This window comes from Pelodiscus sinensis, chromosome 4, assembly GCF_049634645.1.
Source record: "Pelodiscus sinensis isolate JC-2024 chromosome 4, ASM4963464v1, whole genome shotgun sequence".
Taxonomy (NCBI): Eukaryota; Metazoa; Chordata; order Testudines; family Trionychidae; genus Pelodiscus; species Pelodiscus sinensis.
Window position 1 is genome coordinate 46,472,578 of NC_134714.1, and position 25,571 is coordinate 46,498,148.

Below are 25,571 nucleotides of genomic sequence, written 5' to 3' on the forward strand. Positions count from 1 at the left end.
CCCTGAGAGTAGTTTATCCAACCTGTTCTTAAAAACCTCCAGTGATGGTGATTCCACAACATCCACTAATCAATTCCAGCACTTAAGTTCATAGTTAGCACATTTTTCCTGATATTGAACCTAAATTTCCCTTGCTGCAGAAGAAGTGGATTACTTAGTATCCTATATTCGGTGGATATGGAAAACAGTCGATCACTGCCTTCTTTATAACAGCTCTTAAAATATTTGAAGGCTTATCAGGTTCTCCCTCCCACCTGGTCTTCTTTTATCTAGACCAAACACACCTAGATATTTTATTGTCTCCTCATAGGTTAGGTTTTCTACATGTTTTTGTTCTGGTCTAGACTTTCCCCAATTTGTTCATGTTTCCAAAATCATGGTGCCCAAAACAATTCTCTAGTTTGAAGGAGTCACCAGTGCTGAGTAGAACTGGAGTTTCCCCCCTTGACTTACATACAACACTGCTATTAATGCACCCTACGAAGTAATCATCTCTTTTTTTCTTTTTGGTAATTACACATATTGTTGGGTCATATTCAATTTGTTATCCACTATAATCCACAGATCCTTTTCTGCTGTACTACTACCTAAGCAGTTATTTTCCCTGTTGTATTTGATTTTTCCTTCCTCACTGTAGTTCTTTGCACTGGCTTTACTGATTTTCATAGTCTTGATTTAAAACCAATTAATCCAATTTACCAAGATCATTTTTAATTCTAACCCTGTCCTCCAACGTACTTGCAATCCCTCCTAGCTTGATGTCACCAACAATTTTTCATTATCTAAGTCATTAATGAAAATATTGAATAATACTGGACCCAGAACAGACCACTGGGGGACCTCACCACATATATCCACCTAGTCTGACAGCAAAACTATTGATTATTAAGCCTAATAGATTTACTATGGATCTCTATAGAAATATAAGCAGAACATAATTGAACCCAAAATATTTGTAGCCATGTCCTGGACAGAAACTGTATATGTTAGATAAAATTAGATGTAGCTTTTAATTCTATTAACAATATATGCGTAGATCACAGTCTCCTACTAATGCTAGCGTAAGGAAAATTCAAACCTGGAATAAAGCCAGCAAAGCTGGCTCAGTGGGTATGTCAGGGCTGTGGCACAGTATTTCATCTTGGAGGGCATAGAGTAAAACTCCACAACTCGTATGCTGCTCCAATTACCTAGAAACTGTTTTGAGCCCTGGAGATTCCAAGGTCCTGAAAGCAGTAGGGTGGTTTAGAGCCCATAGGCTCTGTTCACTTGAAAATTTGATCCATTTTAGAAAAGTCTACAAGCCTTTTGTTGGATGTTCTCAGGTCATACAGCACCACAACCTTCACAGCAGTGTATTACTTGTGTCAGTGTTCTTACACATGCTATCACCAGACATAAATAATTGCAACTGTATCCACTGGAAGTGAAAACAGTGTGCTCACATTTTACTGCAATAGATCAGAAAACTGGTGTCCCAGTGGAAAATATGGACAATCCCATTCTCAATGGTGTACTGCTTCTTCTTCTAGCCCCACAAGGACATAGGGTACCTAAATTTTCTAGACTTGTTAGGTCTAGAAAAGCTGCCACAGGCCCAAATTTGAATCTTACTCTTTGGGGACTGAAGTAATTTGAAGCTAAATGGCATATTTAGTTGAATGACAACATTTTCATTGCAAATTAATTTCAACATCAAATGGCTGTTATTTGAAGCATCTCAGTGATCTGAAATGGTGAAGTACCAGAAGATGGAGTAGGACTCAGTCCTTTAAAGATTTGTGCATGTGCTTAACATCAGACAATGTGAGCAGTCCCATTCAACAACCCACTCCTAGCGAATTAAGCATGCATAAGTCTTCGTGGGATTTGGGTTTTAGCGGGATAGTAATGAGATCCCAGCCATAACAATATTTTACATATGCATGGGCAATTTGTCACAAAACTTTTCCATTTACCACATGGCTCCCACTTCCACATACAGGGTATATAATTATTAATGCAATTCTCCTCAATACTCCGGCATATTGGGCGTGGTTATGATATGTAACCAGATGTTCTGTCTTCACAGAGTATACCAAAATGTTTTGTTTAAGGAATGAGTGAACTCAGTATAATTCTAGATTTTGCAACCTCTCAAACTGTTTTTAGGGTTTGCAAAACTTGGTTGAATGTGAGTTATCTAAGAAAGTTCCTAAGAATGTCCAATTAAAAGAAAAAAATGCAATACATTTTTTCTAATAAAAAAGAATCCTATAGTCTGTTCTGGAAAAAGACAAACTCCTTTCAAATAATGCTGGAATAAATGGGAGCCTTGGACTTGGCACAGATATTGCATATCTTTTCACTGGATTATATTCCTCTCTTATCTTTTATCCCCTAGTGGAGTTTCTTCTTTACCCTCCCTCTTCTACTTCCTTCATGATCCTTTCTAAGCAGAATGCAAAACCTAGTAACTCCAGAATGAGAGTGAAACTTTTGCATATGATACTGCACTGGGTTTGAAATTAATCAAAAATACATTCATTCATCTTTTGCATTTTTTAAAATGCATCTCATCTACTGTATATTTGAGAGAGTTTGTGCATTTGCCCATCCATCCATGAATCTGTTCAAGAATTCCTCCTAAATAGTAAGAGCTACGACCACCAAATCTTGTATGCAGCTTCCTCTTATCATAACTTAAAGCAAAGTTGGGGTTGGTTTTGCTGTCACAGGGAGGCCTGTGATAGTAGGGACAGTTGTTCTCCACAATAACCATGGGGTAGAGGGAAGGAGCCAGCAAGCCCGGGGAACAGTTAAACCCCAGAATGACCACAGAGGAGCAGCAAGCAATCACACCCTGAAGCCCGGACAGCCCCAGAGAGCTGCTGAGCAGCTGCCAGTTGGGAAGCATGGACCCACTGCTCCAGCTTGGCATAAGGGAATCAGCCAGCAGCTGGGCAACATGCCCCTCCCCTGCCCCCAAGGGAGCTGCCACTGGCCACCCCCAGCCCCCTGAGGCCTCCCACGCCCTTCACGGAGCCTCCCTGTCTCCTGCACTTCCACCCCCTACCCTGAACTCCTCATCGCCTCCTCACCCTGAGCCTTGAAGGACCTAAGCAACACCAGGTAAATCTTCTAGTAAATAAATAAGAGACTTCTGTTTTACATGGAGGTCACATTATTCATTCACTTTTCTAATTTCATACCTATAATTCTAATAAATAATGTATAAACTAAGCATGTAAGCTGATAAGTAGTGCTCATGGTAATAGCTTAGAGTAAGCTCATACACAGGAAACCAAGATAGTACAATGAACTTTAAATAGTTCATACTTCTGGGTACTGTACACTTGAAAACAAAAAAATATTATCAATGATCCCAAATGGTTCCGCTAATTGCAAATTTTAATTAAGAGTTCATCATAGGACAAAAAAGGCATCATAATTTAAAAATCAAAACTTTGTATTTGACACACACACTAATAATGAACCACATTTATTGTAACAAGCAACTTGTGGATCTTTGTTAGCAAAAATCTTGATCACAGTACCGAGGACTAGAAGTACAGGCAGTCCCCTGGTTACGTACAAGATAGGGACTATAGGTTTGTCCTTAAGTTGAATTTGTATGTAAGTTGGAACTGGCTCCAGATTCAGCCGCTGCTGCTGAAACTGACCAGGGGCTGACTACAGGAAGCTGGAGGCAGAATTGCTCTGCCCCCAGCTTCCTGGAATCAGCCACTGATCAGTTTCAACAGTGGCTGAATCTCGAGCCTGGGACAGAACAGCTGGGCTGCCAGGTAGGTCCCTGCAGAACCAACCCGGCAGCACCCCAGCTGCTCTACCCCAGGGTCCACAACAAAAGCCTGGTCTCCTGGGGGGGGGGGGGGGGCGCACTAGCTGCGCCCCCCCCCCCCCAGCAGACCAGGGACATGGGGAGCAAAGCCGCAGCGGTGGCGGGGTCCCGCGCCTCTGAGGCTTTGCTCTTGCAAAGCCGGGGAGGCGCGGGACTCCGCCGCCGCTGCGGCTTTGCTCCCGGTGTCCCTGGTCTGCTGGAGACGGTCCCCAGCAGACCAGGGACACCCGAAGCAAAGCCGGGAAGGTGGAGGGGTCCCGCGCCTCTGAGGCTTTGCTGTGGCAAAGCCTCAGAGGCGCGGGACCCCGCCACCGCTGCAGCTTTGCTCCTGGTGCCTCTGGTCTGCTGGGGACCGTTTCTAGCAGACCAGGGGCACCGGGAGCAAAGCCGCAGCGGCGGCGGAGTCCCGCGCCTCCCCGGCTTTGCAAGAGCAAAGCCTCAGAGGCGCGGGACCCCTCCGCCTCCCCGGCTTTGCTCCGGGTGTCCCTGGTCTGCTGGAGACGGTCCCCAGCAGACCAGGGGCACCCGGAGCAGCTTTTCTTGCCCCGGAGGTCGAGGTGGCGGGACCGCTGTGCTCTGGGCGGTCCCACTGCCTGCGAGCTCCGGGGCGAGAAAGCCCCGTTCGTAAGTGCGGATCCGACATAAGTCGGATCCGCGTAACTCGGGGACTGCCTGTACAATATATTGCTAGGAGATTCATTTTTACATTCAATGCATAGCAGCAAATGTAACAAAAGAATTTCAGAGTGAACAAAAACCAATTCCTATGTTGTTAGCTTGAAATATTAAATAGTACTGTTTAAAGTGTTAAAAGAATAAAATCGTGTGTTTATGGACACTGGCATATGTATTAGTATTGATATTCTAGAAATCCACTGACAAGGCCCAGTTCTGCTTCACTTACACTCAGTAGTCTCATTGCAAGGAGTTCTTTGTAAAGTAAAGTTTCATGCTTGTTGAACATGGGTATCAGAATCAGGTACTTTGAGTAAATCATCTACCCTGCAGCTTGATGCTTACTAAAAATAGCCAAAGATAGCACAGGCAGCAGATCAGGATAGCTGCCTGAGGACAAAACCACCCAGTTCCCCCGGGTGTGTATTCTGCAGCCAGCTTGATCTGCCATTCAGGCTACCGCTGGCTATTTTTAGCACACTAGCTGGAAAAGAGCTAGTATGTGTCTGTCCACCCAAGCCAAGAAGCATAAAGTAGACATACCCATAGTAAAATCTCTATTGAGTTGTCTGTAAACTATTTTGAAATTCAGTTATGGCTGCTGCAAGTGTCACTCCTTGCACTGGGATGTCTGGTAGCCATAATATTTTGGAATGGACCTACAAAAATATTTTCTACCCTCTTAAAAACGTAACTCACTTTGTTACATCGTAACCACAGCACTATACAAAAGACCAGTCTCAGGACTTCAGGGAGCATGTTTTTAGTCTCCCTAAACTAGGGATGTAAAACGTTAACAGATAAGCCTCATACTTAATAGGTGAGGCACACCGGTTCCAGTTAACTGGTAGGGATTGGAGCAGCTCCTTGCCCACCCCTGGCAGGGGGCTGCTCTAGCCCCAACAGCTCACCACATGCAGCTCTGGCCAGCCCTCCCATCCCCCTGCTCCAGCCCCGCGGCAGGTTACACACCGTGGATCCTTGGGTGCGAGGCCAGCAGTGGCTAGCAGCACGCTCCTGGAGAGCCAGCTACAGAGCCTGCAGCAAAGCCTCCTTGGGAGCAGGGCTGCTTTATATTGAGCCTGCAGCACATAAAACTGCTGAGATTTATTAGCAGTTATAGTGTTACAAGGTTACATTTTTATACAACTTTTTACATCTCTACCCTAAACAGAACTTATACTTTTTCTATAAAACAGAGGCGAAGGCCTTAAGACTGCAAACAGGGAAAATGGAAGCCCAGCTATTTGTTTTGAGTTCTGCTCACATCTGCTAATGTTTTTAAAAGTTTCAAGGGGCAATTCTTCAAATAACCTCTGGGCTGAAGGGCTATTGCAGCACAAACAACTGGATGTATGTGTGCTCAAATTAGTATATTTTAGATGGTCATTTCCCTCTAAATATTTAACTACAGACACCAGAATAGCCAGCAATATTAATATAACAGATCTGATCAAAATAGTCATTCCATCCTATTCCCTCAAATTTACAGAGATTTCTGACAGAGAAGAGGAGGAGAAAGGACATAAATTCAGTTAAATTTACCACCCTACAAACTGTGTACCCTTTTACATGCTCTTTCCCTTCTATTATTTTATCTCATTTCTCTCTCCTTCCATATATGAATCGCAGGCATCCCATTTTCAATCCCCAATATTACATTTTCTTTTAATTTTTTGGTCTCTCCTCCTGTGAAAAGCAACATCTCCTTTCCTCTCACTCTCACCCTGTCCTGCATCAGCCACACCACTGCGTTCCCCACATTACAATGTCTATTCCTCTTTGGTCTCTCTAATCTGTTCTTCCTCTTCCCACAGATGTTCTCTGTGTTATGTGTCTTCCCTCATAAGTATCTGTTTAATAATAAAAGTACTTAGAAAAGTTGTAGCAGCTGACAATCATCAGCTAGTAAGTTATTATAACAGCTTTCTGAGGTTAGTAGATAGGGCCAGCAGTTCTTGCCTGTTTATGGGATGGGAAGTTAAGAGAAAAAGTTTAAGGAGTCCCTGATAGAGCTAAAATTAGTACACACAAGACCTTTGCTTTTGCTACTATGCTTAGCTCATTAGACTATGCAACATTGAGCTACTGCTCCTGGTGGCCACGTGTTATGCCACCTATTCAGCAGAGAAGCTGATTCCACTGCCATCAGATGGCTTGCAGCCAGGAGGCAGTTTGTCAACCATTTGGCATAACACCCCCTTACTGCTAAAATTGCTAATTGCTCTGCTTTATCTCCTCCCCCTGGAAAAAGTTAAGCAACTCACACCAGCATTGTTCACAGGCATATGCATAATTGAATGGAAGCGGTGGACACAGTCTGGTACACCTGAGTTCCAGCCTTATAAACTGGGGAAGCAGCCTGAAAACGGTGGTAACAACAGTGTTTCAATGGTTAGCTAGAGCAGCACATTTCCAGACTAGCCATTTCTCTAAAGGCATTTCAGTGCTGTAGAAGCAAACATCCAATCTAATCCCTCTTCTTTGCCACCTACTTCTAGTAATGAGGAATCCGATTCTCTGTCCAATGCAGAGTATTCAGGTATGTTTTTGTGTACCGTAACCTTGGTTTGCTGAAAGCAACTAATGTAAATTGACAGACAGGAAAACAAAATCTAATGAGTTGGTTTCCAAATAAGCTTCAATGGATTTTCTTGAAATCCATATGCAAACAGGATATTGCCTAAATGGTAAGTTGGCAGTTATTGCACAACAGGACAGGAATGCTTCTTAAAAGACCAGCACATTAGTTGAGGAAACAAGTATCAGGAATGGCTGAGCAATAGCTAGTTTATTAATCTCCTTGTTCATTTATTATAATCATAGGAACACAGGTGCTTTCTCCTGGTACACAAACTAGTTGTTTGCCACGATGATAAACACTGTACTCTCAATTGAGCTGTCAATTGCATAAGTGCCTGGTCTTGATTTTCTCCTTGTCTAATGAGTGTTGCCCAAACGTCTTTAAACCCTAACAAAAGCTATTTTAAACTAGACAGACTATGTGAATCTAAAAGATAATTAATAGGCATATTAAAAGGAAAATTTTCAACAACCTCTAGTAGTAGCAACAAGTATTTTTTGAACAAAGAGTAGTTCCTCTTTTCTCCTTGGATTGAGGAATGGTGATATAGGACATGTTGCTTTCATTGTTGTCACCGAAAGCAACTCTTATTGCCCCGACACACACACATTCTAATGCTACATAAAAGTCAAGTCTTAAATTATGTGGAAGAAAAGGTGACCTGCATGCATAAACACATGACATTTCAAACTTTAAAATTAACAACTCATTTTTTTCTCTAAAACATTATTGCAGTTGTTTCTTACTAAGAGGTGAACAAGGGCAGAACTGAAAAATGTAAATTTCAGATTTTTTTTGTCAAATTTGATCACATGCATGTAAAAATCAATTTTTCTTGTACAAGTAAAGGTCAAAACTATCAATTTTGCTCAAATTTTTCAAAATGAATGACATGTAGAGAGACTAATCCTGTGATGCTACAATGAATTAGCAGAAAATATAAAACAGAAAAGATAAATTTAAAATGCATAGCCTTCCAGCTCAGCTATAGTGTATGCTATCAACATGTGATTTATTGTACACACAGATGTGTGGATAATTTATATTATCTTTATATTTGTGGTTTATGAAAAAGGTCTTTCATTATTGGCACTGATCACTTAAAAATTTCTGCCTTGCAATAACAAACCCTCACTTAATTAATGTCATATTTGAGGGGAGTGGAATGGAATTAGCAACCCAATTGGATGTGGTTTTCTGAAAGCTCTCAGACGCTGAATGAAAATTTGCTATTATTTCAGAAAAATCCACCTAAAAGCTTCAGATCACTAACTGAGAAGCAGAAATGTCTAAAACTAAATATTGTGGTTCCCCCAAGACCTCGTTCCTTGGGTGTTCCTCTTTATCTGTTACTAGCTATTCTGTTACTAGCCTGCCAATTCGTTTAGCTCACTAACTCTAAAAAATGATGCCTCATCTGTTGTGTGTTTGCAACAAGACTTGTAAAAAAGGGTGTTAAGAAAGGGGTCTATGGAAAGCTTGTGATTTTCTGAACATGTTTATGCTATTTGTATGCATCCTTTTTGTATCTGAAGGAATGAGTACTGGCTCCATACCTGTATTTCAAATGTTTGCTCCTGGGGTAATGCCCACAAGGTTGCTAGCCAGCACATCTTGAAGGAGTAGTCAAATTAACTGGCTCATTAAGGGACACTTAACTCATAATGGATCATGGGAGTCACCCATCTATACTGAATGGACTTTCCTGTGAACGTTCCATCTGAAGCATGGGTGGCTGTGACTAACCAAAATTATGGCCATTGACGTGTCCATGTAACTCCGTACTTTATCTTTACCTGTAATTTTTCACAGTAAGAATGATGGGATTTCCTTCCACATGGCACAAGCTATAATGCCTTAGAAATATATCAATTTTGCTTCTTTCTTGCTCCAGCCTCTTTACCGCTCAAACCTCTGGACTACGAACTGCCTAATAGAAGCAATCTGACCAAAGGACTGGGGACTTCCAATGATCTGGAAACAACCAGAATCTTAAGCCAGCAGTTTATTCCATTACTGCTACAAGCATGAATGAAGAACTTTGCATTTATTGTACGTATTTGATTCCTTTAATCAATTTTAACCTCTCTCTCTTTCTTGCTTTCAGATTTTAGATACTAAAGGACTGACAACAGCATGGTTTTGGAGTAAAATCTGAGTTGTATGTTGGGCTGGGTATGTGGTAGGGATGTAAAATTCCATTTAATTGGTTAACTGGTAAAATGTAGTGTGTAACCTGTTAACTGATTAAATGTGGGGAGGAGCACTCTGCCTGCCATGGTCCCCACACTACAGGTCTGTCCATGGTGAGCCCTGCAGGGCTGGAGCTCCAGCTCCAACAAGTTAACTGGATAACCTTTTATATCACTAATGTGTGGCTGGTCATTTGGGATCAAAAGAACCTGTTATTTGAAGAAACTGGTTTTAAAAAGCCACTCATCTTCAAATTCAGTGGTTTACTGGTATGAGCAGGGATTGGAATGCCTAAGGAAACTGCAGTGAGACAGTGTAGTGGGATGAAGTTTATGTTTGTTGCTGGTTTGGTATCTCATGGGAGAATAATCATGAGTTTTGGGATATATTTCTCAGTAGTTTGTCCTGAATTTGTGACCTATGAAGGCACAGTTACACCCGAGTGTAATTATTTATCCCAAGCCAGGCCTACACTAAAAAGTAGCAGTGAATTTCTCTGAAATACAGACTGCAACATGTGAAACCCCCATTACCCACATCAAACTGAAGGTCTCCAGGTGATTCCATCATTTACATTTACATGGAAAACACCCTAAGTAGAGCGAGATTGGAGGAAATTTTAAGCAAAACAAAAAGCTTGCAGAATGTTATGACATCTTTTGAAAGCAATGGGGTAGGTATCCATCTGCCAAAATAAATACATGTCTGACAACTTCTGAGAAGTGTCTGTAAACCATAAAGGACAGTATGCAGCACATAAAAAGGAAAGTCCAATGAGACACACAGCGGCTACCCAAATATGAATTTGGCCCCAGCATGAAAAGTGGAAAGGCCTGAGCATTGCTCACAAGTGAGGAATAAAGATCTGGAGTTTCTTCTAAGGAAGGAGCTGCTAGATGCCATTAGTTTCATCAAGAAATTTATTAGATTGGTTCTGCTGACAAGTTTAAATTAATACCCCTGCTCCCATGCAAAGTCTCAATATATCTAGTTCTCAGTAGGAAGTTCAATGGGGGAGGGGATAGGGATGTAATAGTGTAGTCAATGAACCAATAAACAAAAGCTTATAGGTTAATGTTATAGACTATACGCACTTCCCTCCTTCCCCCCTTGCCAGTAATGTTTTTAGCAAGCTCGCCAGCAGCCTGGCTCAGTCCTGGCTTGCGACAGGTCCAGGACCTACCCCTGCTGGGTCTCTGCATTTACAGACTACTAGGAGCCAGGCAAGCAGGCAGCCTGGCTCAGTTCCGGCTCACACCAGGTCCAGGAGCTCAGAGCCCGCCTCCCCAGATGGGCTGCTGCCACTCTTTGGTGCTGCCTCTTTACCAGACGCAGCAGCACAGAGAGACAGGCAGCTGGTCCATAAGGGGAGCTAGTTTTTAAACTGGCTCCCCTCGTGGACCAGCTCCCGCCTGGCACCCCACACTACTGCCTTGGATACAGAGGCAGCAGTGCAGAGTGGCAAGGGGCTCCTTGGGAGTGAGGCCGGAGCACCCTGGCTGCCAGCCCTGCCCTGGGGACTATAAAATAGTTAAATGAGGTTAGTTGACTATTAAATTAACAGCTATTTAATATCTTGGGGGGTGGGGAGTTGTAACCAGAGCTTTTGGAGAGAGAAAGTTGGGCTCAGAGAAGTAGAGAAGGTAAAGGAAGCAACCTACAAAGGGTTAAATATTTTTACTTCTTGACCAGAGCTCCCGAAGCGAGGGTTGATAAGCAAGAGATCAGGGATATCCAAAATTGCATCAGGAAGAGGGAGAATGAAATCCTTCATCTATCTGACACCATTTCACACTGTGTACTGTAATAAGAATAGAACAGGTAATCATTAAGTGATCCCTCCAATCATCCATTTCCAGCCTCTGACAAACAAAGGCTAGGGACACCATTCCTACTCATCCTGGCAAATAGCCATTGATGGACCTAACCTCCATAAATTTATCTGGTTCTTTTTTGAACCCTGTTAAAGTTCTGGTCTTCACAACTTCCTCTGGTAAGGAGTTCCACAGGTTGACTGTGTACTGCATGAAGAAATACTTCCTTTTGTTTGTTTTAAACCTGCCATTTATTAATTTCATTTGGTGACCCTCTATTTCTCCATGCCCTCTTAATTCCATTGTGCATCTGTCCAATTGCCCCCTTCGCCTTTTAGTTCATGTAGGTTTGTACTTTTGCCAGTGTAGAATTGTTCTCTAAAATGGAGTCTTTATTGTGGTTACCTATTTAGTTTTAAATGACTAAAACAATGGGGCTTCTGCAAGTTCTCAAGGGAGATTTTTCAATGGCCTGTTTGGAATTACTCAAGATTATTCAACTTTAATTATATGATGGAATAAAACTGAGCAAAATTAAAGTATGTTTTACAACCTCAAACTCTTCCTGTTCTTCCTTACTGTGAAATACTTCACAGATTCTAGGCAGCTTGCCTTGTCTCATAAGTCACCATTAACCCCAGATGTCCACCTAGCCAGTAAATCATCTTGTAATTTTTCAGTGTTTCTTCAATGCGTTGATGTTCTAGAAATAGGGCACAAAATCAAGTCTTCATTGTGTATGTGTTTCTATAATTGCTGCATAAATAATCGATACTGTATTGTTATTTTAGGAAAAAATGCACAATACAGGGCATGATGACAACTGCTTCTAATATATATATATACACAAGCTTTCTTTTACATTAAATCTAGCCAAAAAGGTATGGAGAAGGTGGGCCAGTATTTGCAGACAGGTTGGAGTATTTGTCTCAATAAATTCCGCTAATCCACCTTGACCTATAGGAAACTTTTTGGAGCAGGTGGTGATTGGAAAACCCATATCTGAACTGAGGAGGAGGAGAAGATATGCTGAAAGAAATGTGGGGATGACCCCCCAACCCTCCCAAAAAAGTCTCTAGCCACTCATTGGCCAACTGAAGAATGAAGGGGGCCAATTGCCTTAGTCTCCCACTTCATTAATGTAAAACTCTATATCAAGTTCTGTAAAGCCTCTTTTTGCAGTTTTTCAGTCATCCATCCTGTGCTAATAGCTCTGGAACTGTGTTTTATTGATACCATGAGGATGAATGATTGACTCTTTGGGGGATAGAAAGGTTTCCCGCTTCCCCCTTATCATTGGGGCAAAATTGACAGAGGTCTGAGGAAGAGGTTGTTGGTTTCCTTGCAGCATTGTGGAAGTACAGTTAAGTCAAATAGGATTTAGAAGTTTACTTGGTGAGGATGATAGTTCATCACAATTTACAGCCAATTTCCATTATAGGTAAGAGGAACAGTAGCCAGAATTCAATCAACTGGGATTTTGCTGGCGAACTTTAAGCTTATCATACAGAGAAAGATCTTATGGCCTTCCTGGGCCAAGATCCCTCTTTTGGATACTCTGTGAGCGGGACAGAGGGTGAGGAGGAGATGGTTAGAAGAGCAAGCTGAGTCCTAGGAGTAGGCTGAGAAGAGTCTATTATATATGGTAGAGACCTGAAACCCCAAAACTAGAATCACTTAAAATACCTAGTTTGAGCAAATATGGGTAACTGGAGTGGTTGCACTTCTCCCCTTAGCTTAAGTTTAAACTTGCAATCTGCCTCTTGAAATCTATCCTTGCATTTGTTCTCATTCATTGTCATGTGTCAATCAATTCAGGTCATTTTTGAGCCAGGGAGAGGGAATTCAATTCACAAGTCCTTATAAGATGGGAAGATTTTAGCTTGGGCCTTTCCATTGCTATCACAGGAAAGAGTGGAGTTTGCCCAAGTAGGCAAGTCTGAAGTCATTCAGGACTTAAGGACAAGGAATAGGAGAGAGGTCACAAAGTCCTTACCACCAAGTGCAGATGTCATGGTTTCTGCTACTATCAAATTACAGTCACATATCAAAGCATCCATAGCTGACCTCACCCACACAATGAGGAAAAACACCCGGCACAATCCCTGAACTCCAGCAGAACCTCAAAGTTCCGAACAGACCAGTCAATCAAAACACATCATTTGGAACTGGAAGTAAACAGGCAGCAGCAGAGACCCTACAGTACAGTACTATGGTAAACATAAATTATTTAAAAAAAGGGAAAGCACCTTTTTTTTCCTAATTACATTTAGGCAGGACTGGTAGAACTTTTGATATATTTACTTAATATCTTCATAAACTAAATGGACTGAGTTTTTACCACTATAATAATAAAAATGATGCTTTGCCTTTTTAAAGTGTGCTCGTACGTAATACTAAATTTAGAAAAGTATAATCAATTACTATTTAGATTGTAATCAGGATTTATGGAGACAGAGTATAAAGAGGCAAATATTTTACTTTCAGAAATCTTTTAAGAGGTAATCTAGGTACCAGTTTTCCCACATAATGTTTATACAGGATTCCACTTACATCATTAGGAAGGAAGTGATCATAAAAATAATTAAAAAAAAAATCATCACCTACAACCCCCAACATAAACCTGTCCAACACACTATCAATAAACTACAGCCCATACTGGAACAGGATACCATACTCCAAGAGGCTCTGGGAGACAGACCCATAGTCTCCTATAGACAACCACCTAACCTCAAGATGATTCTTACCAACAACCACAGGACATACCACACTAATACCAACCCTGGTACCTTCCCTTGCAACAAACCCCGTTGCCAGCTTTGTCCACATATTCATTCTGCTGATACCATTATTGGATCTAACCAAGTGAGTTATAAGATCAAGAACACATATTCCTGCGCATCCAGAAATATAATTTATGCTATCATGTGCCGAAAGTGTCCGTCTGCTATGTACATTGGACAAACATCTCAGACACTTCGCCAAAGGATTAATGCCCACAAAACAATATCAGACAAGATCACAAAGAAAAAACAGTTTCTTGCCATTTTAACCAGAAAGGACACTCTCTCAATGACTTAACCACCTGCATTCTGCTACAAAGACCTTTTACATCTGCACTTGAAAGGGAATCCTCTGAACTGTCATTCATGTTAAAATTCGACACTCTCCGAGAAGGAATGAACAAACACTCAAACTATCTTACCCATTACCAAGATAGCTTCCCCAATTATCACCTCTAATACCATTAGCTCACAGACATCCCACTCTCCCCACCTCTAATATCATCAATTCACAGTCACTTACCTTCCTTCCTCCCCCCCCCCCGCATCCCCCTCCTGTTCTGAAATGTGATTTGTCCTTTTCATATGTGTTCATTTTTTTTTTAATTGTATACTTTGGTATATATGGTTGTGACTATTTTCTTCCACTATTTGATCTGAGGAAGTGGGTCTGGCCCACGAAAGCTCATCATTTAATAAACCATCTTGTTAGTCTTTAAAGTGCTACATTGTCCTGCATTTTGCTTAAAAAAAAAAACCTTCTGTTTTAACAGAGACACAACTCAAGTGTATCCCCTAAGGGCATCTAGAATAAACAATGTATTTCTGTAGACATATTCCATAAGCATGTTACCCATGCACACTACAATTCAATGAGAAACTCTCCCTAACAATTTGGATAGTATATATTTTTTAAAGGTAACACCCACTGAGCCAAATTCAGAAGACCTGTGTCCTCACTTAGGGAAAATTTTCAAGAATGCCAATGTGATTTTTTTTCCTGCTTAGTAAGCAAATCAGTTTCTGGCCCAACACTTTAGAAGTTTACAACATTTTACATCTTCTAAGTATTGTAGAAACATTACTTTAAATATATATAAGCGTGTAATTTCAGGCACCTATATGACTTGTTTCAAACATACTGAGTACAATTCTGCTGACGGACTAAATACTGTATACACTCTATTACTTATAATACATTGGGAATTTCCTCTACAGGTTGTTAATGAAACAAGCCACCAAGACAAACCATTTTTTGCTTTTCATCCTAAGGTTTTGACATTAAATATTTAAATTAATTCTACAAAGTGGTTTGGGAGTCTGAGCTGTGTGATCCTAGAGCTTAGCACGATGATAGATGAGTCAAACAGCAATTAATCAAACAAGCCTGTATGCAAATTTATGGGCACTACCTACTGTCATTTTCAAAAGGGGAAGGTGTTCCTATGTACTGAACAAAAGATGACTGTTCTAGTTGAAAATTTAATAAAGCTTATAGTTAAAGATACAAGGCTTAATCATGCCCTTGAATACTACGTAGATATGTATCTTGTAAATTTGACACAACACATTGTTTGCGTAAGCACGACGGGCGATTTAACAATACAAATAGTGGTGTATCACAGGGCAGAATTCAGGCAAAAGTTTGTGACATTAAATGGAGAAAATGCTATATTAATTAAAATTTTGCTTCAGAAGTTCAAAAAGACATTTTTTAATCCCTCTTTTCAAGGAAGTTAGGCATTCACATTTACATATTTACTCATATTTAGCATTCAGACTAGATATCAGAATCTATTATAAGAACTTCTTGAAGGAAGATTAGAAAATCCTTCAGAATCCTCTAATTTTCACTTCCTCCATGACCTATAGAGTAACCTGTCCTTCCAGCTGAGGGTTCCTAATGGCATCAATCAATGCCATCCTTGTAGTCAAATTGAGAAATTAGCTCCACCTCTCCCCCAACCAGGAAGTACCGTCAGGCAGCCCTTTTAGCATCAGCTGCATCCAGTGTTTCCCCATGAGAATGTCTCTTCTGCAGCTGACAATAAATGAACATGTCTACTCACCTTTCTCAGAAACGAAGGTTTTGATGAATCTTTGCACAGAAACTCTTAAACATAATTAGAATTGCAGTGGAATGAAAGAATTTACCCCATTGTTCAGCTTCACAGGCTTGGACTTCAGAGTGGATGTTTCCCTACAGCTACCTGTGAGAAAGAGAATTCAGGTCTAATAGCTATTCCCCCTGTTCCACCCTCCCACAGTGTTATTTTTTTAGTTAAATCCCACCTTTTAAATTAGCACTTTCATTTTGTATTCTATCTTCCCCCATCTCTTATCCTTCACAAACTGAAAGCAGGGATCACACTAACAGAAGCTGTGCAACCAAGGCATCTTACAGGCAGAGTCTTTGATTTTATGCAGACTCTCTCCTGCGTCCTGCATTAACTCCTTCTTCCTGGTGATAAAGTTTTCCTCTCATCCACGTGTCTGCTACCAGCCAGAGACAAAGCACCTGAATGTGTGCATGCAGGGATCTTGCTGTTGCTGGCACAAGAGGAATCGGGTAGTGGAATGAACCAAGATAGTTACGGAGCTAATCAACTTGCAACACACACCACACACACCAATGAATCTGAAAATCACCACCACCCCAACAGCTGTCTGCTTCAGTATATCATCCATAAGGATTTATTGCCCTCCTCCCACTCTTAGCTTTAAAGGCAGCAGCAGAGTGGTAGAGGGAGCAGTGTCTTAGCATGGCAGCTAGATCATTGTCAGATGCTCCTTCTGGTATGCTAGTGCCAACACTAGCAGAGTGAAATCAGTAAGTGTGGGCAAAGGCTAGAATAAGCATAAGCATATAAAACAGAGGTGCTAATTTGCAAGGTTTAGTGTAAAACAAAAAGGTAGCTTCACTGCAAAAGGAATTTCCTCTGTTCTAACAGTGTGGTCATGCACTATTGACCCCCTCTATATGAGGACAGATATTCCCTAATTTAGATTGGAGTCCCAAGCTCATTTTCAAATAACCACCTTTTTGTGGTCTTCAATGTTATTGCACTTCACAGGTGTATTTCTTAAATAAGAAATGTTCACTGATGTGTGGTGAAAAATCTTGAATGTTCACTTGATGTGTGTCACAAAAAACACACTGAGTGCTATACCTTATTTGGTGTAAAACCAGAAGAGCCGTTTGAGAACTGCCTTGGAAAAGTTAATAAAAAGTTGGCCTACCAATCCTATTGACATTTATCAGTTATTAGTCATTAGCTGAAACTGATAATGGTGGGAAGTCAAGCGTATTGCTTCTAATCTTCTGTCTCAATTACCATAAAACGCCGTCTGGTGCCAAACAGTCACTTGAAACGGAGACAGGCACTTTAACTTGTTTTAGATGAGCAACTGGGAGTGTGCCAGTTTTGTACATGAACAGTCATAAGCATGTTCCTGCACAGCAGGATGTGATCAAACTTCAAAACTGTAAAACCAGGTTTGCTTACCAATTACATTACTGCTTCAGCCCAGGGTATTAAACAGACAATGCTATTCTGCCTATGAAACTATTGCTTTTCTTCTACAACAAATTCTGCACTTTATTTATTTAAACTTCATATAGCAACAGACTGTACCTTAATTACAAAATAGCTCCTCAATTTAAGACCGAAAGCACAATAAATACATTCTCTTGCAGTATGTTCTATGCTCTTGGTTTACTTCCTTTAAAAGCACCTTCAAGCTCTACTGATAAAAATATCTCTTTTTCTTCCTTCAAAAGGAAAGAAAAAAAATTGCAATGCCTTACTCAGTGCCCCAGGTTCAGTTGCCAAACCTTTAATCATGTTAACATTCCTGTCCAGAAGGTGTAAAATGGCTTACAGCCAGTTGCTACTTTGAGGCACTACACCATACTGCCTCTTGCTGGTAACTATTTCCTTTAAAATATTTAATGAACATTACCAAATTGTGACTATATTGTGTTGTATTTGTATTAAAAGTTAATCACAAATATATCTGATTACTTAATAAACAAGTAAGACTCACTAAGGAACTACATTGCAAATATTTGAATGGACTGGGTATTTCCACGAATGGCTTAAGGTAAAACTGAATATCAACCAAGAAACTGATTTCTTCATTCTCGTGGCAGTCAACATCTCTCTGTGTTCTTTTCTAAGAGCAGCCATAAAACAGACACAAGTTCCACACCATAACACAGTATCTTTTAACTAACAAATATATCTTGGCAAATACAACCGAATGGGTGAGTTTGTTTTTCTAAAAAAATGGTTGATGGTGAGCGTGGAAGGGTAAGAAGGGATGAATGTCAATGTTTAGCCATACTTTAGTTGTTTGTTTTTTATTCACTTGAAAATACATACTAAAAGTAGTATCAAATATTTGAGTTTATATCATTTTATTTGTTTTTGCACATACAAAATGTAGTTTGCATATTTGCTAAGCAATCTAGTGAACAATCTAAGATTATATACACATGTGCAGCTCAATATGATAATAGTGTCCATCTCTCTGTTAAGACAAAGTGATCACATTAAAAATCTCAAAACAAACCTAGATATTTGTAGTTCAGAAAGGACTGTTTTACCACACTTCCTAAAAATTAGAGAGCATTTCCAGGTTGTGCAGCAGTGAAAAATTCAAATAAAATTTAAAGTCCTGAAATATAACAAGTTAAATATTGCCAAGAATATGCACAATAGCAGTCTAATTAAATGGAGTGCAATAATCTAATATAATAAAACCACCATAATGTACTACAAAAATCACACCTAAAAGACTAGTTCAAGACTATATTTACATGCTTGTAGAGGGCACGCAATTTATTACAGCGCATCCATTATTTAAGAATCTTAAATATTGTCCAACTGAAACCTAATTTATAAGTGGCTTTCTGTGTTATAGTTTCTGCTTCAGAAAATTTGGAAAAAAATTATAAAAAATACCAGAAGAGCTAGATGCTGTTCAGGTAAATTGCAGTTAACTCTCACGTGTCAAGTTGTGAATGGCCTCATTCATAAGATTAATAGTTTAGCCTCATTAAGCCTACCCCCTATAAAACCCTGAAAACAGGCAGGAAGTTCTTGCTTGCATGACATCAGTTATGCTGATAACTCAAGTGGCACAGATGCTCCTTCACCAGATACCGTTTAATCTCGAGTATAATGCACACTTTTTTCCAAGCTTTTTTGGGTCAAAGTCGGGGTGCGCATTATATATAGGAGTTATTGTTTAAAGTTTTATTTTGGCAATTCCATGTCAGAAGATGACGAACCTCTGCTATGCTGACGCCACGCTAAGATGGCAGTAAACATGAAATCAACATCACCTGAAATGGCAGAGATTCCTAGAATGCTTTAAAATATTTAAAAACAATAAATAATATGAAATTTACGTCTTACTTGTCGTATGAAATAGTTTATAGTTAATTAATTGCTGACATTTATTAAAATAAGTTATAAACATTACTAAAATCAACCGTATGTAAAGGTAATAGAGCGTCAAAACGCTGCATATTCTATAGTCATGTGCAATCAACTGGCAATACAAAAAGGCAGGAAATACGACGTGCTGGCATACCATAGACTTGCAATCAAATAGACTATTTTTAACAATGCCTTCGGATCAATGACGACGGGTATCATAAAATACACATACAATGGGCAAAGTCAGGGCGCGCATTATATATAGGAGTATAGATTTCTTCATTATGATAAAATTCAAAAGTCAGGATGCGCATTATACATCGGTGTGCATTATATTCGAGATTTTACAGTAGTAGCAAGTTGTGTAGGAGAATGTAGCTTTTACAGAGTTTCACAAATTCAAAACTCTTAATAAGTATGCTCCATAGGACAATGACAGTCAATAAATATCTCCCTCTGGGTGTGACCAATGTCAATATTTATGACATGTCTTCATGTGAACTTGATTTTATGTCCACAGAAAATGGAGAAATCTCACACTACCAACACCTGTGGCAGACCCAGATGTAAATTATAATAATTTGGGTTGGATGCAGTATAACTATAGACAACCTGAGTTACCTTCAGGCAACTCTGTGATCTAATGCAAGATTCCATCTCCTATTTTTCTTGACAATAGGTTGTAATAACTGTTATCATGCTCTTAACAAAAGACTAGTAATTTGTATACTGCACAAGTACCCAAGACATTATCAACTAAGAAATATGGTTTGAAATGGTGGCCACAATTTTAAGACTTATCTTACATATTCTAGAATATTAGTTTTAGTTGTAAGAGCTTCTCAGATGTAAACATAAAAGTTAGGTTTTCCATAAGTAAATTTCATAGAGTTCTATTAATTTACGATTCATAGTAGTAGGATTTTTCCTGAACATTTAATGAAATAGTACTGCTTGCATCAAACATTGGTAGCACAATATAATTCACATCACAATTTTTAATATGACCTGCATGATTTAAAACTACCTGTGTATTATACAGATATATTTGTAAATTGGCTCTGATGCTCTTTGCACCTAAGCCATTACTGTGTGGAATAACTGACCTTTTATTAATGCTTGGTTTAATTATTTGAGAAAGCAACGTATCGTACATGATTCTGTGAGATTATGCAAGGAAACAGGTTTTTTAAAAAGACATATTTATGCCTTTTTGTGTATACATCAGCTCCCATATTAGCCAAATTGTGATATCAAAAGTTTATCGGTTTTACTGGCCAAGATTACAATTCTTATTTCACAAAAAAGCATGAAAGCAACAAACCAAAAATTAAAAAACCAAGCATATTCTCCTCCTTTGCTGAAATCTTTTCTATTACTGGTTGCCCAGCTTTCAATGTCCTGTGTAAGAAAAGCTAATAATAATAACAATAATTTTTTAAAAACAGCATAAACTTTTCATGGGATTTTTGCATGTTTCACCAGTGACCATGTTGCTAATAAGTTTTTTTTTAAAATAAAAATAAAATAAAATAGTCTGGAATGGCAAATGAATGGAGGAGACAGGAACTAGGGAAAGATGGACCAAAGAGAAATTACTAAAATATGTTCTGGTAAATTTGTATAATTTCATCGACTTATTAAAAATAGCTGAAAAGTCAATAAAAGTACTAATACATCCTGAAGTATCAGTGATTTGGCAAATTATGTTTTGCTCAAATAATTTAATAATTTTACTTGAAACTCTTGTCATTTACAGTTCTCTACTCACTTATTCCTTGGCTATTCTATCAGCTATACTCTATCAGTTATTATCTGTTTATTGCAGAAATCCCAAACCCCACTACATTGTGATGGATGTTCACACTTGCACAGAAGGCCAACACAAGACCTTATACTTTAATGGTAGATAGGTTTTGGACATCTCTATGATGTGGCCACGTGCAGCTTCAATAAGCTCCCACAACAGGACCAAGGACCGAAGACTCTCATAAAAGTAGGTACAGGAAATACAGATTGGGAGGCGATGCAGCACCCCTAGGTTTTCTACCCAGCTTCCCTGTGCTCAAGGGCTGGCCTCTCTACCAGGAGGCCTCCAAGTGGTCCGGCCAGCCCCGCTGGCTTCAGCACCCCCTGGGGTCCTGCTGACCATCATCCCCATGGGCTCTGCTGTTCGCTGTCCATGGGTTCCAGGCCACCAGACCTGGAGGCTACAAAGCCACTTGATGTCCAAATGCCTCCAGCTATGGCAAGGTTGCCAACTCTCCTGGAACAGATGCCAGCATCCTAGGTGTAACCAGTCTGGGGTGATGAAGGGCATGAACGGGATTAGGGGGTACAGCCCAGTGTCCCTACCCTAAAAATAGTTCCAGTGCCATGGGCTCCTCTTATTCCACCCCTTTCCCTGCTGCAGGAGCCTTTTTTTTTTTAACTCTGCATCCAACCCCTACACAAACACCTCCTGCACAGCAAGAGCAGAATTTGTCTTTAGTTGCTTCGATATGTATAAAATTCCAATTCATACTATCTGCTGCTGCAAAGCAACTGTTCCAAGAGATGTCCTCAGACATTCTCTTTTTTAATACATCTGTCCTGAGCAAAGAATGAACTACAGGTCGGACCTCCCTTATCCAGGACCTGAGTGGTCACCAACAATGGGAGTTTACCAGATGAGGGGAGGTCAAGGCTGCCTACCTGGCTGTAGGCTCTACTTCACACTTGCACAGAACATAATTCATGTTTTCAACAACTAAGACCATAAACCCTACTTTAAAAACTAGTTAATCCCCAAAAGTGTGATATTTGGGAAATGGATAATTTACGTAATTAAGGTCTGGGGAAGATGCTGGGTTTCTGGCCCTCTGAGGGGCAGAGGTAGATCACCGCTCTTGAACGATGTGAGTGCTTAATGGCTGTATTACCTCCTACCTCAAATCCCTTTATTCTCCCCCTGGTGCACTCACAACATGATCTGCCTATCCCTGTGACCTGATCTGAAATGACAGAACCCAGGAACGTGTAAAGTCATATCAAGTACTAAGTCTAGGAGCAACCAAGAGTGGGCACAAAACCCAAAGCTATTCTGTGGTGAGGTACGACTCTAGCCCACTGAAGCAACGGAGGAGCAGGTAGTGTTTCTGCCAGCTTCAGGGAAGGGAAATATGTTCTTTAGTAAAGCCAAGGATATGGAAGGGGCTGTGAGATGTATCAGGAACAAGAAGGGACATCAAACTTCTCGAGTAAAATAAAAGAGACAAAGGACACCGGACACCAGAACAGCACATCAGGAACCTGATTTTCAGATCCTCAATGCAGAACTGTAGGAAAAAATTTGCTTGTCCTAAAGGGTAATTATATGTGACAAAATGTCTCTGTCATTTATAATAGTTCAGCTTTACAAATATTTATGGCCCAGTGAACTGTTACTCTGCACCCTTCATACCCATTTACAACTGCACAAATAGTTGCATATCTGAGCCCTGAGCAGTGCAAAAAGGTTTGTACTTTGGAAGCCTAAACAAGGGGAGAGGGAGAGAAAACCACCGAGAAGCATCTTTTGTAACCTGGAATATCAGAAAAAAATATTTTCTCCGAACAGTGGCTTGCAAATGTTGTTAAGGTCATTTTAAATAACATTCCTATGTTACTACAGTAATTGTGTAGTGTTCAGGAATTTTCTATGTAGAAGGCTCTTTTAAAAAGCAAACTTTGAACAGGAAACACATGGAAGAATTTGTTCCCCCAAAGATAGGAGGAGAGAGATTTAGGCCCTGAGTGCTTTTTATATACTAGTGGGGACTTACTTGAGACAAAGCAGCATCCCGTTCTTCTATCACTGCATTCATTTCCTCAGCTGTTATTTTCTTTCTACGCTCCTTGGTCCTGTGTATCCGATCCACAATTATAGCTCCATTCTTCTGTATAGCTATCCCTGTGTCTGCATTGTTTATTCTGTTCAGTAATTCCTGTAATGTCTACCAACAGCATTATATGTTAGTCAGACATGAAGTTTTAATATATTTTATTTAATATAGGGTTTTAATTAATAGGCACATGTGAATTGTAAATTGACTGAGTGAAGTTATTGAATTTTCATATTGCAGCAAAGATGTACATTATTAGTGTGTCAATTCTTCTTTTTCCCACATCTTAGTTCTTGAAACCCACTCAATTGAACTTAAGCCTCTAAGATATAAGACTGACATCAAGAAATCTCCTCAGAGAACGGCTTACCATGTCATTTTCTTCAGGGTTAATATTTTCTAGCCTAGAAAAAAGGGACACAGAAAGCCTGATCAGTAGCATTTCCTTAGTGCAGCAAAATGAGTTCGCTTTTTAAATCTTTAGAACCTCAAGTAATTTCATTCTACTAGTCTTTAGAGTCAACCATGACACTGAACATATTAAAGTGCCACCTGCTCGACTCCATCTTTCAATAATGCTCCATATCTTCAGCACTGACTTCAGACTGTTAAGTTATTAATGTTTACTGCTATATATGACTACAAGGATCAATTGTTCATATGTGCTTAGATGAAGAAAGTTCCCTAGTGATAGAAAGCACTGGTGCTGTTATTTTATTTATTTCTGGACTTACAACTTTAACCTGAAACGATATTCTTGTTGGCTTTACTGCACCCCAAAATAAATGGGACAGTTGGTTTTTCGTGTGTGTGTGTGTGTGTGTGTGTGTGTGTGTGTGTGTGTGTGTGTGTGTGTGTTTTAACAATGTAATTCTTCCGTCTCCCTAGGAGGACAAATATCTTAGTTAAAACTCACTTAGAATTGTTTCTGTTTTATCCCATCATAAAATATAGGAGTCAAATTAAGCCTCCTGTGGTGCCCTTCTTTAATACTGGGAAAAAATATTGCACTCTCTCTGTTGCACTGGCACATTTACTTATATGCCAGATGTAAAGTAGCAGCAAACGGTTTTGCCAAATGATTGCTAATTGCTGTTTCAGAGAACAATAGCTCTGAGTAATAGCACAAATTTCTGCCTACAGAGGTGATTAAACAAAACATTACATTTTTTTCTATGGTAATTAAAAGTTAACTATAATAGTTAAACATTTTATTTACAGAAAAAAATTATTTATTTATTTGGGGGGTCTAAAATACAAAGACTAACAATTTGTTAAAAATTAAACTTAAACACTAAAGAAGTGCAGCCTCGCCCAGTTCATAGATATTTAATCGAATGGGGGACTCAGCACATACAAAGTAGCTTAAGAGCAAGCAGTTCTGGCACAGGCTGTAATGTAACATTTCAGGAGCAGACACTGTAATCATCCAACTTCCAATGTCTGCTCAAGAACAACATGTAATTTGTACTGTGATGCTGCTGTCAGAGATCACCCTTCAAGCATCCCTCTGCCACACAGCAATTGACAGTGTACTAACCCCATGCCTCTGAATGCACTAGTCTTCACGACCCTAAATCTGGCATAGCCACTTATGCACACTAGGCTATGAAATCAACCCATACCTGACATCTGATCTTTGACATTTAAGACAAGTGTAGTCACCTAATATGGCAATTAGTGAATTTACTCTGTAATAATCAGGCAAAGCCACCTGAATTCTTATGATCAAGGGAAATGATTAAAAAAGAATGCTCTATTGTTGCTGTATAAGTGCATTTGAGTGGGAGGAAGTGGGAATTGTTGGATAAACAAGAAATAAAGGGTCAACTAGGGAGGATGTACTGATGAAAAATGAGAAAGAAGAAAATTAGGGGTAGGCAAAAAAGTGAGGAAACAGTAAAGAAAGAGGAAAAGAGAACAAGGATAAAAAATATAAAGATAAAGAGAATGGATAATTGAAAGAGCCAGTTCTTCTTGTATTCAGATGACTTTTGCCTTAAAGAGAAAGAATAGGAGGGTAATTCACATAATTTTTTCCACACTTCCACTGTAACTAGCAGAAATTTAGCTGAAATGAATGAGTCTAGTTGGCTCAAAGACTCAATTGATTTCCTATACAGTGCAACTTCTGACTGACAACTTTGTACTTTAAGTGAAGAAATGTCACACTTCCCTGATTTATCTGTATTGATTTATTCAGTTTTTTGGGGGGGAAGGAGGGCTTCCAACAAGAGTCATTTGCTTTGTTCTCCATCTGGGGAGAAAAATATGACCTCATTTGATAATGTTGAAAAAGAAAAACTCTATACATAGTGCTGATATATTGAGACCCTCTTAAATTCTATCACACTGAAATTCTTGTTAAGAT

The 25,571-nt window shown here is 39.7% G+C and overlaps 1 protein-coding gene across 10 annotated transcripts in view; it reads right to left on the reverse strand.

Annotated features, from left to right (window-relative positions):
* Window positions 1-25,571, reverse strand: part of MIPOL1 (mirror-image polydactyly 1) — a 302,089-nt gene that overhangs the window by 170,279 nt on the left and 106,239 nt on the right. For all 10 annotated transcript variants that reach the window (XM_075926916.1, XM_075926909.1, XM_075926912.1 and 7 more), the window contains 2 exons: window positions 23,571-23,604; window positions 23,141-23,311 (listed from right to left, as the gene is read on the reverse strand). In XM_075926916.1, the coding sequence (XP_075783031.1) occupies window positions 23,141-23,311; window positions 23,571-23,604 (205 nt within the window). The remainder of the gene's footprint in view (window positions 1-23,140; window positions 23,312-23,570; window positions 23,605-25,571) is intronic.